A 16,551-nucleotide genomic window follows, 5' to 3' on the forward strand; every position below is an offset into this window, starting at 1 on the left:
TACAGCTGCTAGCTGCTCTGTGAGGCTGTGAATGAGCACAGAAGGACTTTAACCCTTGTGTGGTGTTTGGGTCTGTGGAACCCGTTTTCAATGTTTGCTAAAAAAAAAAAAAAAATGATGCTATTTATTATTTCTTCTAACTCATTGGCCTTGGCTCATTTCCTGTGAAGAACATAAAAAATAACTCATTTTCAATGACTGCACACGGTACACATAACTATTACAGATGAGGTGTTCGGGTCTACTGGACCCAAGGTGCTATGAAACTATGTTGTCTTGCTGCACCTGCTATTCCCACACAGTTACAAAATTGTAACATTTCAAGTACTTTCACCTGTTCTGATTAAGAATGATCATATGATCATAAATATGATCTCACAGGGGTAAATGGCAAATATGAACCATAAATGATGTATATATCATTGGTAATTGAGCTAAAGTAAACGTCTGTTAAGTATTTCTACATAAATTGTTATGACTGTATTGATTTAAAAGCCTAATAATGTGGTGGATTCACCAGACCCGGGAACATTGGCTGTGTAACTAAAATATGAACACCACACAAGGGTTAAGCTAAACGCTAAGTATGCCAACATGCTCACAATCACAATGCTAACATGCTGATGAGAAGCAAGTGTAATTAACCATGGTCACAATATTTGTTTAGGGTGCTAGCATGCTAACATTTGCTAATTTACCCTAAACTAAAAATACAGCTGCCAACATCGCTGCAACTACCCGATCATGTAGATACATGCTGCATAACATCAGAAGGATACGTCCCCTTCTAACGCAGAAGGCGGATCAGGTTCAGGCTCTAGCAAAGAATTTTTAATAAGGGAAGAAGTTGCACTCTCTCGTTACTTCTGGCTTCTGAACTGGTTGCAGTTCCACCAGAGTTCCATATAGGGGGCGCTCACAGGCCAGTGCAGAATGAATGGGACTCTATGGAGCTATACCCCTCAAAATCCATATATATATCATTTTTTGTCTAGTAATCTGAATGTTGCATTCGAAAGGGGAGGCTAAGAAAATACACACTGCTGGGTGTTAGATTATTTTTAAAGAGGCTTTTTTGTTCTAAAAAGCCTTTTTTAAATGTCAATGACGTCATACACATATACGGCTAGAGATACTGCTTTACGGCAAGCTCTAAGTCGCTTCCTTTGTTCTCTCGAGGCATCGACAACACAGCTGACAGGTTAGACTCTCTCTGTTAATACAACACAGCTGACAGGTTAGACTCTCTGTTAATAAAACACAGCTGACAGGTTAGACTCTCTCTGTTAATACAACACAGCTGACAGGTTAGACTCTCTGTTAATACAACACAGCTGACAGGTTAGACTCTCTGTTAATAAAACACAGCTGACAGGTTAGACTCTCTCTGTTAATACAACACAGCTGACAGGTTAGACTCTCCCTGTTAATACAACACAGCTGACAGGTTAGACTCTCTCTGTTAATACAACACAGCTGACAGGTTAGACTCTCTCTGTTAATACAACACAGCTGACAGGTTAGACTCTCTCTGTTAATACAACACAGCTGACAGGTTAGACTCTCTCTGTTAATACAACACAGCTGACAGGTTAGACTCTCCCTGTTAATACAACACAGCTGACAGGTTAGACTCTCCCTGTTAATACAAACACAGCTGACAGGTTAGACTCTCCCTGTTAATACAACACAGCTGACAGGTTAGACTCTCCCTGTTAATACAACACAGCTGACAGGTTAGACTCTCCCTGTTAATACAACACAGCTGACAGGTTAGACTCTCTCTGTTAATACAACACAGCTGACAGGTTAGACTCTCCCTGTTAATACAACACAGCTGACAGGTTAGACTCTCTCTGTTAATACAACACAGCTGACAGGTTAGACTCTCTCTGTTAATACAACACAGCTGACAGGTTAGACTCTCCCTGTTAATACAACACAGCTGACAGGTTAGACTCTCTGTTAATACAACACAGCTGACAGGTTAGACTCTCCCTGTTAATACAACACAGCTGACAGGTTAGATTCTCCCTGTTAATACAACACAGCTGACAGGTTAGACTCTCCCTGTTAATACAACACAGCTGACAGGTTAGATTCTCCCTGTTAATACAAAACAGCTGACAGGTTAGACTCTCTCTGTTAATACAACACAGCTGACAGGTTAGACTCTCTGTTAATACAACACAGCTGACAGGTTAGACTCTCCCTGTTAATACAACACAGCTGACAGGTTAGACTCTCTGTTAATACAACACAGCTGACAGGTTAGACTCTCCTGTTAATACAACACAGCTGACAGGTTATACTCTCTCTGTCAATACAACACAGCTGACAGGTTAGTCTCTCCCTGTTAATACAACACAGCTGACAGGTTAGACTCTCCCTGTTAATACAACACAGCTGACAGGTTAGATTCTCCCTGTTAATACAAAACAGCTGACAGGTTAGACTCTCCCTGTTAATATAACATAGCTGACAGGTTAGACTCTCTGTTAATACACCACAGCTGACAGGTTAGACTCTCTCTGTTAATACAACACAGCTGACAGGTTAGGCTCTCCCTGTTAATACAACACAGCTGACAGGTTAGGCTCTCTCTGTTAATACAACACAGCTGACAGGTTAGGCTCTCTCTGTTAATATAACACAGCTGACAGGTTAGACTCTCTGTTAATATAACACAGCTGACAGGTTAGACTCTCTCTGTTAATATAACACAGCTGACAGGTTAGACTCTCTCTGTTAATACAACACAGCTGACAGGTTAGACTCTCCCTGTTAATACACGTGCTAGAAAGAGGTTTCTAATGTTTTAAAGACCACACCGAAATATTCACTCTGACATTCTGGTTCTGCTTTGGATGCCGTCAAGCGGGATCTCCGATCGTAATCAGTCCTTCACTGACCAATCAGCATTCGTTAGCAGAATGCTAGCGTGTTATGGGAAACAACTACTCAACCTGTAAGAAATCAAAAGGACACAAGTACTCGTTCATTCAACTTTTGACCTATAATCCATGTTGAACTTGCAAAAACTACAATCAAATCTGAGATTTCTCAACGACAATCGGGCGAAAGAGACAAATTTAGCTGTCTAGCTCCATAGGGTCCCATTCATTTAGCACTGGACCGTGATCACCCCCAGTGGAACTCTGGTGGAACTGCAACCAAATTTGGTACAATGAGGCTGAATAGGGAGTGGAACGGCTTTCCATAGACTGGCTTTGGCTCTAGTCATCTCACGTCTAGACTACTGCAATTCCCTCCTGATTGGCCTGCCTGCATGTGCCATCCGGCCCCTGCAGCTCATTCAGAACGTGGCAGCTCGACTTGTCTTCAACCTCCCCAAGTTCTCTCACACTACACCGCTCCTCCGCTCTCTTCACTGGTTACCACTTGCTGCCCGCATCCGCTTCAAGACACTAGTACTTGCATTCAGGACCACGAACGGATCAGCCCCAGCATACATACAGGACGTGGTCAAACCCTACACCCCAACCCCCCCACTCCGTTCTGCATCAGCCAACCTGCTTGCTGCCCCCTCACAGCGAGGGACAACTAATCACTCGATGAAATCCCGACTGTTTGCTGTCCTGGCTCCTAAATGGTGGAATGAGCTCCCTATTGACATCAGGATGGCTGGAAGCCTACGCATCTTCCACCGAACGCTAAAAACACATCTCTTCAGACTACACCTCAGATAAAAATAAAAAATAAAGTAGTATATACATATTTCTTGAAGTGGCACTTTCATATGGCTCTTTGTAGTTTTGCTTATTTAAAGCTAATGTTCTTACCCTTACTACTTGTTTTCTGGAGTTTGCACCTTCAGGGTTGAAAGCACTTAATTAGAAGTCACTTTGGATAAAAGTGTCAGCTAAATGACATGTAATAATAATAATAATAATAATAACAACAATGTAACAGCTGAGACATGCAATCATTTTCACATATTTTAGTAATATATTTTACTATATTTTGTTAAGATATTTTAGAGTTTTTTGGGGGATATATTACAGATTTGTTTTGTTCTTAATATTTCACAAACAATTTTGTTGGATGATTTACTAATATTTTTTGGATAATGTAAAGATTTTCTCCTGGATATTTTACTGACAGAAATGTAAAAGATCTTTAAATATATATTTTCATATTATTTGTGTATTTTATTGATTTATGTTTCTGACAAAAACATTTTGACAACAATTGGACACCAATGGCAGTCCCCATAGTGGACCCTGCTGTCACTGGAATGATCCCTGTGGTCCAAATGGTTCTGGCCGAGCTACAAATCTAATTTCCTTCTGTAGTGCAACAAATATCTTCAAAATCGACTTTTAATTATTTAAGTGCAAAGTTATAGTACAAAATACCAAAGTTATTCCATGATCAGATAAAGTAATTGTAGTAAACCAGTGGGGTGAAGAATGTGTCTGTATGGTGCAGAACTACAACAGCTGCTCCACAGGTCGCATCTGAACGTCCCCAATCTGAAAGAAAAGACGTGACGGTTATCTCATTATGGATAAACTAATGAGATATCAACAGTGAAAGAGCAAAGGTTGAAAACATGTGTCATCAGTCACTGTAGAAAGCACTAACATTTGCACATAAAAATCACATACCTGGACATGGGGAGGGGCACTTAGGACGTATGTAACTGAATTAGCAACATCTATTGCTTCCAAAGGCTGTAGGAGAAGTGAAAAGTGAATAACATGCTACTAATTATAACCATAATACTGGAAATGTAGGAATAATATTTTACCTTAAATTTAGAGTATGAAGCAGCAGCTTTATCAGCATTGTCTCTGTAGAGCCGATGAGCAAATTCTGTCTCCACTACACCAGGAGAAATACACTGCAACGATAGAAAACGTCATGAAATACTGAACATTTGTCTTATAATAAAAGAATGTTGACTCAGAATTGATTTTGAAGATGTTACTGATCACTTTTAAAGCTCGTTTGGGTCTGGCTCCTAGTTCCATAGCAGAGGTGGATCAAGAAAACTTTATTACCCCCGAGGGGCAATTTGATTTACAGCCAGCAGTACCACACACCAGACAAGCAACGTAAGAATCACAAAAACACATGGAGACAGTAAAACTAACTAGAACAAAATTGAGCATAATATGAACATCAACAAGTAAATAAATAAAACTACCCAATGTTGTTTAAAAGCCCAATGGCAGTTGGGATCATGACTTTTTGAGCCTATTGGTCCTGCAGATGTTGACCCGCAGGCTTAGATCCTCGGGTGGGGCCCTTCTGGCCGTTCCAAAGTCAAGGCTTAAATCTGAGGTGACCGCTCCTTTCGCCATCAGGGTGGCTCGACTTTGGAATGACCTGCCGCGAAGATAAGGCTCGCAGAATCAGTGAACTCTTTTAAATCACTTATCAAAACCCATTTTTATAGGCTTGCTTAATATGAGGTCTCTTTTTATTGTCTCCTTTTATTGCCTTTTTTATATTGTATTGCTTATATATATGTTTTATTGTCTTCTCACTACTATGTTTTGCGTCATTTGTCTTCTTGTTTTTACTCACCCAGTTTTGTCTTGTTAATGTTTGGCTCTACTGTTTAGCTCTTGTTCTTTTATTGACCTCTGGGTATCCTGCTTTTGCCTTGCTTTGCCTGTCAAAGCACTTTGTAAACTCTGTTTGTAAAGGTGCTTTATGAATAAAGTTAATATTATTATTATTATTATTAGTAAATGTTAATTATGCTAATTATGTAATGCTGCTGGCTTTGGTAGATTTTAAATTGAGCTTGGCTTTGGACATGTTAAATGCATGAATGTATTTTTTAGTATCTCTCACTGTGGCTCTGATGTGGGTTTTGGCCTCACGCAGCTCCTGTCTCAGGCCCTCGGTCAGGGCCGTCACAGCGTACTTGGTGGAGCTGTAGAAATGTACATCAGTACTGGGTACTACACGATGTCCACTCATGCTGCAACAGAAGAAGAAGATATTAGGAGTTGTAGGAAAAATTAACCAGGTCAGCACCAGGGGCCCGTGTCAGGAAGGAGGTTTAACAAACTCTGGGTCTAACCCTAAACTCTGAGCTGATTTACCCTGAGATGGAAACTCTGAGTTTCGGTTCCAGAACAGCTGATTAGATCAACTCAGAGTAGGTTCACTCAGAGTTAAGAGTGTGCACCACCACCATAAAAAAGGCAGCATGAATGGAGCCATGATACTACGATTCACCATGGCAACAACCACAAACAAACTGGTCGGCATACTTTATCCCTCTGGAACGGGAACTACTCATGCGCACATACAGCGAGTTTGAACAATATATTTTATGTTAAAAAAGCAACACGGCGGCTGCTGCAAAATAGCAAGAATTGGCGTGGGAGAAAATTGCTGCTCGAGTCAATGCGTAAGCTCTAATATAGTGTATTCATTTCATATTTAATCACAGGTAACCTATCATATTACTGGTGAAAACTGGAATGGTATTACATCTATCATTTCATTTAGGTGCAATCCTGCGGGCGAAAAAGTAAACTACTACTAATCCCATTCTGAGGCTGCAGCACCATGATCATTAACAGAAATATAATTCATAATCATGTATTTCTTTTTAATGGCTCTCACTGGTTTGTGTCCAGGGAACACTACAAAAACGTTTAAAAAACGTTTCAGAGCGAGTCACACTCTTCTGACGGTGCTTTGCTACAGCAGCTTTACTAATATGCTCCGCATCACCAATGTTGTAAAGAAAACTGCCGTTTGCAAAAAAATTTAATGTGACATAAATAATCTACTGAGATGTAGAGCATGTCCACGATGGGTGACATTAGTGATATGAGGACGGATAAGGTTATGTAGGATACATAACTGATAGACTGGGAAGAAAAACAATACCACTCAAATAGGTAGTTATCTGGAAATGAAAATACATCTATAGTCGGGGCCTCAATATCATCTCCTGATGTATGTTTAACTAACAAAGTCATACAGCTTCTTCATCAACGGTATCGTCGACACAAGGAAATGCTGTTTTGAGAAAAAAAACATTTTATAGTCTGCCTAACATGGTTAATAAACCAACCCTGTTTTTTTATTCATGTAGATAACAAACTGGTCTAAAATGCGCCTGATACAGACTGACTGAATGAATGAGGAAATGAAAGAGCGCTGTGTCAGAGGGAGGAGACCGAGAGAAGAAAACCTGCTCCCGACCAGGTTAGGTTCACAGGCTCAGTTACCATAGTAACTGACTCTGAGGTGAAGTTACCATAGTAACTGACTCTGAGGTGAAGTTACCATAGTAACTGACTGAGGTTAAGTTACCTCTCTTTCTGAAACAGAAAACCCAGCGTTTCCCTCATCTCAGGGTTAACTAACTCAAGAGTTTTCACTAAACCTGCTTTCTGAAACGGACCCCAGCTATTAACTAAATGCATTGATATGATCTCATAGTCTCTAGTACTTGTGAATTTTGAAAGATCTCTGAAATTGTAATTGCCAGTTATTCTTTGAACACCACATTTGACTAATGTATGCAAAACAATTATAGTTTGAGTCATTTTTCAAGCAAAATGCCAAACTTTTCCTACTATGAGCATCTGGATTTGCAACTTTCATTTGTCTTGTTTGATAGTTAACTGAATAACTTTAGGTTTCTGATTGTTGGTTGGTCAGAACAGGCAATTTGAAGATGTCCCCTTAGGCTTCAGGATATTGTGACTCACATGTTGATGATGATATTCAATATTTTACAGTCAAACTGAACTGAGCTTCACAAGCATGACCATTATTGCGCATCATCAGTAAATAAAACTGTACCTGTTTATGTTTATGATGTGCCCATCGTCAACACTTCTTTCTTTCATTGACTGATATGCTTCACGTGTGCATATACACAATGCAAGAACGTTGATCTACAAGACACAAAAAATATATTAATACCTTCCAGGAAATGTAGGCCTGTAGTCTGATGGTGGAAAAGAATGGCTTTGGAATTTACCTTCATGCACACAAAGATAACTTAATCATTAATTCTTATGCACAAAAAAAAATTTTTTTTGCCACTTTGAAAACTATAAATGAGTCAAGGTGTAGGAGACATTTCCTTATTTTTAGTTCATACTGGACTCTGTTTCCCTTAAGATCTGCTTGATATCCTTATGAAGCTTCATTGATCAAAAGTAATGTTTCACTATTTTTGACTTGTCTAATAATATGATAAGCACGTGTTACTAATAACCTTAACTGTTTTCTATTCAAGTGTCCCAGTAAACTACGACAGAGTGACAGCGAGCCAGCATGCACGATACCAGGACACAGACACAAAAGCAGCTAAATTAATTTACAGCTGTGTTTTTTCATTATATATTATATTTCCTTTTTAAAATAAAACACAAAGCTCTTACACCCAGCATGTTCCTCCAGCCACTGGTGTTGCCATTTAACAGTGACTCTGGATGAGCCAAGCCAGCGTTGTTGATGCACACATCCACCCCGTTGTGCTGCGCTTTGATGGCAGCGAACATGGACAGAATCTCTTCCTCGTTGTTCAAGTCGCACTTGAAAGGTACCAACACACCACTGTGGCCTGTACTTTGACACTCATCTGCCAGTTTCTGTAATCAAAAATGAAAAAGATGTCAAAAAATCAGCCATGTGGTCAGCTCAGTTGTTCACACAATCCACCCCACCATCCATTCAGAAGTTTTATTTTGACATCAACAAAAATACTGTAAATCTGTAGATTAGGGCAAAGCCTTTCACATCTAGGTAACAGTAAGAAAACATCGTAAATACAATCTTAGTATGCTAGTTTTTGGGTCATTTGAATAGGGGCCTTTTTATGATTGCTATTACTTATTGTTACACTTTTATAGTCTTTAAAGTCCTTAATTTGGTAGATACACTAATAATTGCTTCAGGGAAACATGAGTTAAAGGTGCACTATGTGTTCCTGCAGGGTTTCAGCGCGACTTCATTTTAGTCTCAAAAGGTAGTCATCTCTCCTTGATCCGCTAGCTGCCTGCCCCCTGAACACACTGTCAAACAGCCCGGTCTCAGGAGACAACACAGGGGTCGTAAACGTCAAACAAACACTAGAGGCACAGGCTGGGCACCAAAATACAACAAACCACTCCAGCCAATCACTGACAAGATGGTTGGGGGAGGGGGTGGGGGTTAGTGACAGTTAGTCAGTTAGTCATGACAGTTACGGAAACATAGGGGGAGGGGCGAGCTTGCTCTGTTTTGTTTGAAAGTTACTTGGAACGTCAACAGAAGTCACGTCATGCAGGAACTCATAGTACACCTTTAAAGCAACACTATGTAACTTTTCTGCGCAAGCTGTAGTTCCAATGAGACAACCTGTAGGGGGACCGAAGCGGGAAAAGAAAGATGGATGGATGGATGGATGGATGGATGGACGGATAGATGGATGGATGGATAGATAGATTTTTATTGATCACAAAAATTCCAGTGTTTCAGCAGCAAAACATCAGACACACAGCACACATACAGAATATACATGAAATAATAGGATACAATATACATTAAATAATAATAGGATAGAATATAAGAACAAATAATTTAAAATATATACAAGTTGGGGATAAAAATGTCCAACTGTTTACATAGTGTTGCTTTCATTGATTGATTAAACTAGAATAATACAGCATAAAAGCCACACTCATTCAATGCATGGCATTTTCTATGTAGAATGGCACCTCTGCCCCTTTGCTTATAAAGGTTAATGTTTTATTTCATTCAACTTTTATGATGTTAGCTGTAAAACACTGGAAGAAACCATCTATTAACGATTAACTAGTATTGATTGATGATGTAACATTATTATCGTATGTTATTGTGAAATCCAGTCATTATGACAAGTTTAACTAGTGTTTATGGGAGTTTATGTGTAATCACGCTAAAGTGTCCCAGTTTACACCAACCACTATGAAATTGTCCCGGTTGTCAGCGATTACATAGCCGATGTGGTCTTAAGTAAACTAATAAACTAGTAATAAACTAATAGACTAATAAAGCGTCCAGCGTATGATTTTAACAATGTGTGTGTGTGTCTCAGCCAATCGTAGCGGTCTGCATAATCTGTGCAGCCAGCATTAACAATGTATATTTGTAAACACTGTTGTAATGCCTCTTCTTCTGCGTCTCGTTTGAACCAGTCCCTCCAGGTCCGCTGGGAAGTCAGCGGACGAGCGCTGGGTGGAAATGGGGACATTCTAAAATGTGAAAAAGCTTAATGTGGTTTAATGTACCTAAACAACGATCAATGATCACCAAATGTCTCTCTCATATTGCTCTGGTTATGAGGAGCAATATGAGAGAGAAATTTGGTGATCACTGATCGTTGGTTAGGTAAAGCAAACCACGTTAAGCTTTTTCACGTTAGGACTTATAAAGCCCATGACAACCATGGAGAGTCAACCCACAGCTGCTCCGCTGCCCTGCTGAAAATGTGAAGCAGAGACTCATCACACGGGCCCATTCTGCTGATACCTGTGCATAATTTCACAGTAGGCTTTCAGCCAACTAATTGATTCTTGAGCAAATTCACTCCTCTAACAAATATACAGAATGAATGTTTCCAATAGAGAAGCTATCTGCTCTATCAAATGAGATTACATGGGTTTGTGTGTGTGTGTGTGTGTGTGTTGTTGTTGGTTAGAATAACACTGGTAACAATTTACGGTAAGGGTACATGGATTCATGCATGAATTAATTGATGTAGGCTATGTATTATTATGCATTATGTAATTAATGATTCATGTATTACTGCATTCCTTAATATCCCATGAATCATCAGAAACTGACGTGTTCATAGTCTATCATTCGTGACCTCATACATGAACAACTAAAGCATTAGGTACGTGGGCACATCATTATGAATTATGATTTATTAAGCATGATCATGATTTATTTTTCTGAAAATAAATGTGGTCATCACTGCGCAAATTGTGAACATAACTTGTGCATAATGATGTCCCCACCTTACCTAATGCTTTAGTTGATGTGTTGTTCATTCATGAGGTCATGAATGAGAGGCTATGAACTCATGTCAATTCCTGTTGATTCATAAGATATAAAGGAATGAAGTAATACACAAATCATGAATGAATTCATGCATGAATTCATAATTCATGTAGTGTTACCATAACTTTAGTTCAAGCCTGTGGCAGCAGTTCCAAATAATTCATTTAGTGCCATGCAATGAAAAATAAAAATAAAAAGTTCAGTGGGTGTATTTTCCAAAAGAATGCTTTAATTCTGAAAAATAAAGTTGGTCCCACACGAAATATTATTTCTTAGATATGTAGGCTACATACCATGAATATTCATGAATATTAACTGAGATACTCCATTATGTTGTGAGCAGTAGGCCTATGTGTGCTGTTGGCAAAAGTGTCCCGGTTTTAGTTCCGGGAAATCTGGTCACCCTACGTTACATGTTCAAGGTATCCGTGCAGTTTAGTGTCCCAAATTCCCCATACAATGTCCTTAATTAATTATGAACCTGCTAAACCACTTGTGTTACCCTAACCCTACCCTGTCTCAAATAAGACCCTCATCATTTGAGATGTTTTCGAATGTGTCGAATAGCCAACGTCCAATATAAAACCAACTTTACCACGGTCATCATTTGGGACACTCAGTTTTTGGAAAATAATATGTGACACTAAACTGCACGTAAGCCCATGTTGAAATTGTTACCAGCCACTCAATAGATTACCATTGTTTTTTTGGCTGGTGAGTGAAGCAAATCTACCAGCATTTGGAGAGGCACCTGGCTGCAGGCCTCCACCGTGAGGTCGCTCTTGAGCATTGGCTGGTAACGTTACATGGTGATCATTTTGACCCCTGACTGCTAACGTTAAAAACGAACTTTTAAGTTCAGAGCAAACCTGTATTTTTTCGACGTCCCTGGCACAGCCCACTACCTTCATACCGTACCGGACCAGCTCCTTAGCTACGGCCGCCCCTATCCCGACCGAGGCTCCGGTCACCAAAGCCACTCTGCCCTTCCAGCGGTCCATCACAGCCGGGACACGGCTAACCTTTAGCTAAATACAACCCCGAGGTAATAGCATGAGTCACACCTGACCGGAGGCAGACGCGACCAAGGGATCTACAGGCAGGTGCTCCTGAACGCAGCACGGAGGATGACGTTCAGCTCGGCCTACGGAACGTCACTGTGCTGCATTCAGGAGAACTGCGAACTGTGAACCTAAACTCACATGGTAGTATCGTAAAATAACGTTCAACTCAAATGCTTGTTGTCCACACTAACAATCATTATTAAACACTCGTTTCCTAAACCATTACAGCTATAGAGTTCTTACCATTTTATTCAATAATATTCAATTTGTCTATGTCTGTAATTAATAACATTTGTCATATAGTGACACAGATCCACCTGCCGTGCATTCATATGGAAGAGGATTAGGGCAACATGAACAGTCTATGGGCAACACAAATGTATTTGAGTTCTGAGTTTAAAGTCAGTATTCTGAATTTGTTCTCAGAATTTCGGACAATCATTTATAATTTGCACCTACCTTTATTCTACATACCTATCTTTGTACTTTTATTTTAGGATGTATGAATATATTGTATATTTACTATGTAGGCAGATACAGGCTATATTGAACATCTTTGTTAAAGATAAAGAAAAATCTATCAGGGGGAATAATGTTTTATTTTGTTCAATCATTGCTTATCTTATTATACATACATAGTGCACTTTGGTTTCATGAAGTAAACGGATATGTACACATCTGTATCTGTACATTTATGCTACTATTTTCTTTTCTTTCTCTATCTTGTGCAGTTTTGGCACATTAAATAGCCTACCTCCACCACTTCATCTCCCCAAACCGAAATCATCTCTTTAACTTAACAAGCTTGTAATTTCTGCTCTTAGAATTTAAAACCAAATAAACCTAATGTTAAAACTACATCTAATCACATACCACACACTCTCATAACGTCGCCATAAAATTAGCCCAAAAGATGAAGCTTCATGAGTGGAAAGGCAAATGTTTCTGAAGAAAATTTGATTGTGATTTCCTCAGCTGGTTGATATTATGAAGAATCAGTTCATACTTATGCAAATGTTGTGAAACAGGTCATAACACTGAGGAGTATGGTGTAGATAGTGTAATATAAGGATATTGCTATATATGCAGTCATATAAGTGCTTATAGTATTTGTGCCAGATCATTTTCAATAACCTCATCTCTCACTGATCAATATACAGACACAGAACACATTGCACAAGTTAAAAGTTCAAAGATAGCCTACATACGTAGGCCTATTAAAAAGTAAAAGTAACCTCTTATGTTTTGTCTGTGAGCAACTGCAACTAAACAATTTCCCTGAGGGAGATCAATGAAGTAGACCTATTCTGATTCTGATCTAATTCTGACTAGAATGAGTAGTACACTTGTAGTGTAATGCTACGTTCATAGATTTTGATATTCATTTTAAAATTAGTTTTATCAACCAAATGTATGAATTAATAGTGGACCACTTCCTTTTGGAGTGGAAGAAACTCTATACTTGTGAATGATTTGAACACAGATAAGATTTTAATCACAATATAACATTTAATCAGTCTCAGATTGAATGCTGTGAAATTCTTGACACCTGCAAATTGACCCAGATTCTACTGAAGAAAAAAAATACAGACACAACTTTATCAATAAAGGAAAGGATTCATTAATCAAATATTCTGAAGAATAGAGTAGAATAACTAAGTAAGAAAAAGATGCTAGAATGAATAGCTGTGGATGTGGGGAGGGGTCCATAGAGAATGCCTTTCTACAGGTTTAGGCTTTAGACAGAGCTGATGATGAGCTGATGAGCAGGCTTTTATAGCCTAGGTAAAGTCGGTTCGCTTCTGAGTCACTGTTCGTTTGATGCGTCCAAAAATGATCCACTTGAACGAAAAAAAACAACTTCCGATTTGTAAAACAGAGGTTATTGAATTAGGCTAATAGACGCAAAATCACTGAAAATACAGAAATCTTCAAAATGACTGTGAATCTCAAAAATGCACCGACATCTTAAAACAGTGGAGGATAAAAGAAAAACGAGGAGGTTGCGTGTGTGTGTCTCACTTCGCTGAACTCTATCTGTGTGACTAGACTCAGAGCCCCCGTGTCACAGGAGAAGCCCCGTCAGTCATAGGGAAGAAAAAGCCCCCCAAAAACAATGGGAGAAGTTGGTTTTAACTCCCACGTCTCATGGGTTGTTCTAAGAGGAGGGGATGAGACAGGGGTCGCTCCCTCTTCTTCTCTGGAGGATTAAGATATAAACGTTTTATTAGAGAATTTAAAGAAAACTGTTAATTTGTACGTGCAGAACAATATGTTCCCATCGCTAACTTAGGCCTATATCAACATTCTAGCATGGCCTATAGGTAACAGAATCACTTGACACACATCTGGCATACTAGTATATATTTATTGATAGGCTACGAGCTTTAACATGAGATTAAATAAGCACAATAAAAACATTTCTTGGATAATACATCTTCGTGTAAGCATAATTTATTATGACAAAAATGGCCAGTAAGAGTTTTGACACTAAGATTCAGAATATTATATTCATAGTATAATCAATAGAAATGTTATAACTAGGGCTGTCAATCGATTAAAACATGTAATCTAATTAATTACATACTCTGTGATTAATTAATTGAAATTAATCGCATACATAATTAACGGTGCCTGAACCGATACTTTTTAAGAAAGTAAAAAAAGAAAAAAAGGGTACTAAACAACAGTTGGTGACATTAAAGAACGGCTTGTTTATTGCTAGGCCATATGGTCAAAATTAAATGATTTAATAATAATGTATAACAATAACAATAACTTATTTCACTAGTAAATTGCTGTTGAATGACAAAAACAACAACCAGATAGGAAAAGGACATTTACAATAACTTCAAATGCACCACGAGGCTGTAGTTTACCAGTTTCATTGAACGCACCAGCTGTGTTGTTTCTCCGACGGCAGCTGCAGATTGTTACATCCTGGTGTTGAATCCTCTACAGTAAAACCAAAGCCCGTCTACGGAAAACCCGTTCCACTCCCTATTCAGCCCCATTGTACCTACTTTGGTTGCAGTTCCACCAGAGTTCCACTGGGGGTGATCACGGTCCAGTGCTAAATGAATGGGACCCTATGGAGCTAGACAGCTAAATTTGTCTCTTTCGCCCGATTGTCGTTGAGAAATCTCAGATTTGATTGTAGTTTTTGCAAGTTCAACATGGATTATAGGTCAAAAGTTGAATGAACGAGTACTTATGTCCTTTTGATTTCTTACAGGTTGAGTTGTTGTTTCCCATAACATGCTAGCATTCTGCTAACGAATGCTGATTGGTCAGTGAAGGACTGATTACGATCGGAGATCCCGCTTGACGGCATCCAAAGTGGAACCAGAATGTCAGAGTGAATATTTCGGCGTGGTCTTTAAAACATTAGAAACCTCTTTCTAGCAAGTGTATTAACAGGGAGAGTCTAACCTGTCAGCTGTGTTGTGTTAACAGGGAGAGTCTAACCTGTCAGCTGTGTTGTATTAACAGAGAGAGCCTAACCTGTCAGCTCTGTTGTGTTAACAGGGAGAGTCTAATCTGTCAGCTGTGTTGTATTAACAGGGAGAGTCTAACCTGTCAGCCGTGTTGTATTAACAGAGAGAGTCTAACCTGTCAGCTGTGTTGTATTAACAGAGAGAGACTAACCTGTCAGCCGTGTTATATTAACAGAGAGAGTCTAACCTGTCAGCTGTTTTGTATTAACAGGGAGAATCTAACCTGTCAGCTGTTTTGTATTAACAGGGAGAATCTAACCTGTCAGCTGTGTTGTATTAACAGGGAGAGTCTAACCTGTCAGCTGTGTTGTATTAACAGAGAGACTAACCTGTCAGCCGTGTTATATTAACAGAGAGAGTCTAACCTGTCAGCTGTTTTGTATTAACAGGGAGAATCTAACCTGTCAGCTGTGTTGTATTAACAGGGAGAGTCTAACCTGTCAGCTGTTTTGTATTAACAGGGAGAATCTAACCTGTCAGCTGTGTTGTATTAACAGGGAGAGTCTAACCTGTCAGCTGTGTTGTATTAACAGAGAGTCTAACCTGTCAGCTGTGTTGTATTAACAGAGAGAGTCTAACCTGTCAGCTGTTTTGTATTAACTGAGAGAGTCTAACCTGTCAGCTGTGTTGTATTAACAGAGAGAGTCTAACCTGTCAGCTGTTTTGTATTAACTGAGAGAGTCTAACCTGTCAGCTGTGTTGTATTAACAGAGAGAGTCTAACCTGTCAGCTGTGTTGTATTAACAGAGAGAGTCTAACCTGTCAGCTGTGTTGTATTAACAGGGAGAGTCTAACCTGTCAGCTGTGTTGTATTAACAGACAGAGTCTAACCTGTCAGCTGTGTTGTCGATGCTTCGAGAGAACAAAGGAAGCGACTTAGAGCTTGCCGTAAAGCAGTATCTCTAGATGTATATGTGTATGACGTCATTGAAATTTTAAAAAGGCTTTTTAGA

At 39.2% G+C, this 16,551-nt stretch overlaps 1 protein-coding gene across 1 annotated transcript; it reads right to left on the bottom strand.

Moving 5' to 3' along the window:
* Positions 1–4,325: 4,325 nt before the first annotated feature.
* On the bottom strand, positions 4,326–12,170 carry LOC144514363 (dehydrogenase/reductase SDR family member 11-like). Its single transcript, XM_078245511.1, has 7 exons — positions 11,907–12,170; positions 8,394–8,603; positions 7,807–7,901; positions 5,830–5,959; positions 4,775–4,867; positions 4,632–4,697; positions 4,326–4,496 (listed from the first exon to the last, which is right to left on the bottom strand). The coding sequence occupies exons 1-7, from the start codon at positions 12,036–12,038 to the stop codon at positions 4,455–4,457; spliced, it is 768 nt and encodes a 255-aa protein (XP_078101637.1). The 5' UTR covers positions 12,039–12,170; the 3' UTR covers positions 4,326–4,454.
* Positions 12,171–16,551: the final 4,381 nt, after the last annotated feature.

This window comes from Sander vitreus, chromosome 3 (genome assembly GCF_031162955.1).
Source record: "Sander vitreus isolate 19-12246 chromosome 3, sanVit1, whole genome shotgun sequence".
NCBI lineage: Eukaryota > Metazoa > Chordata > Actinopteri > Perciformes > Percidae > Sander > Sander vitreus.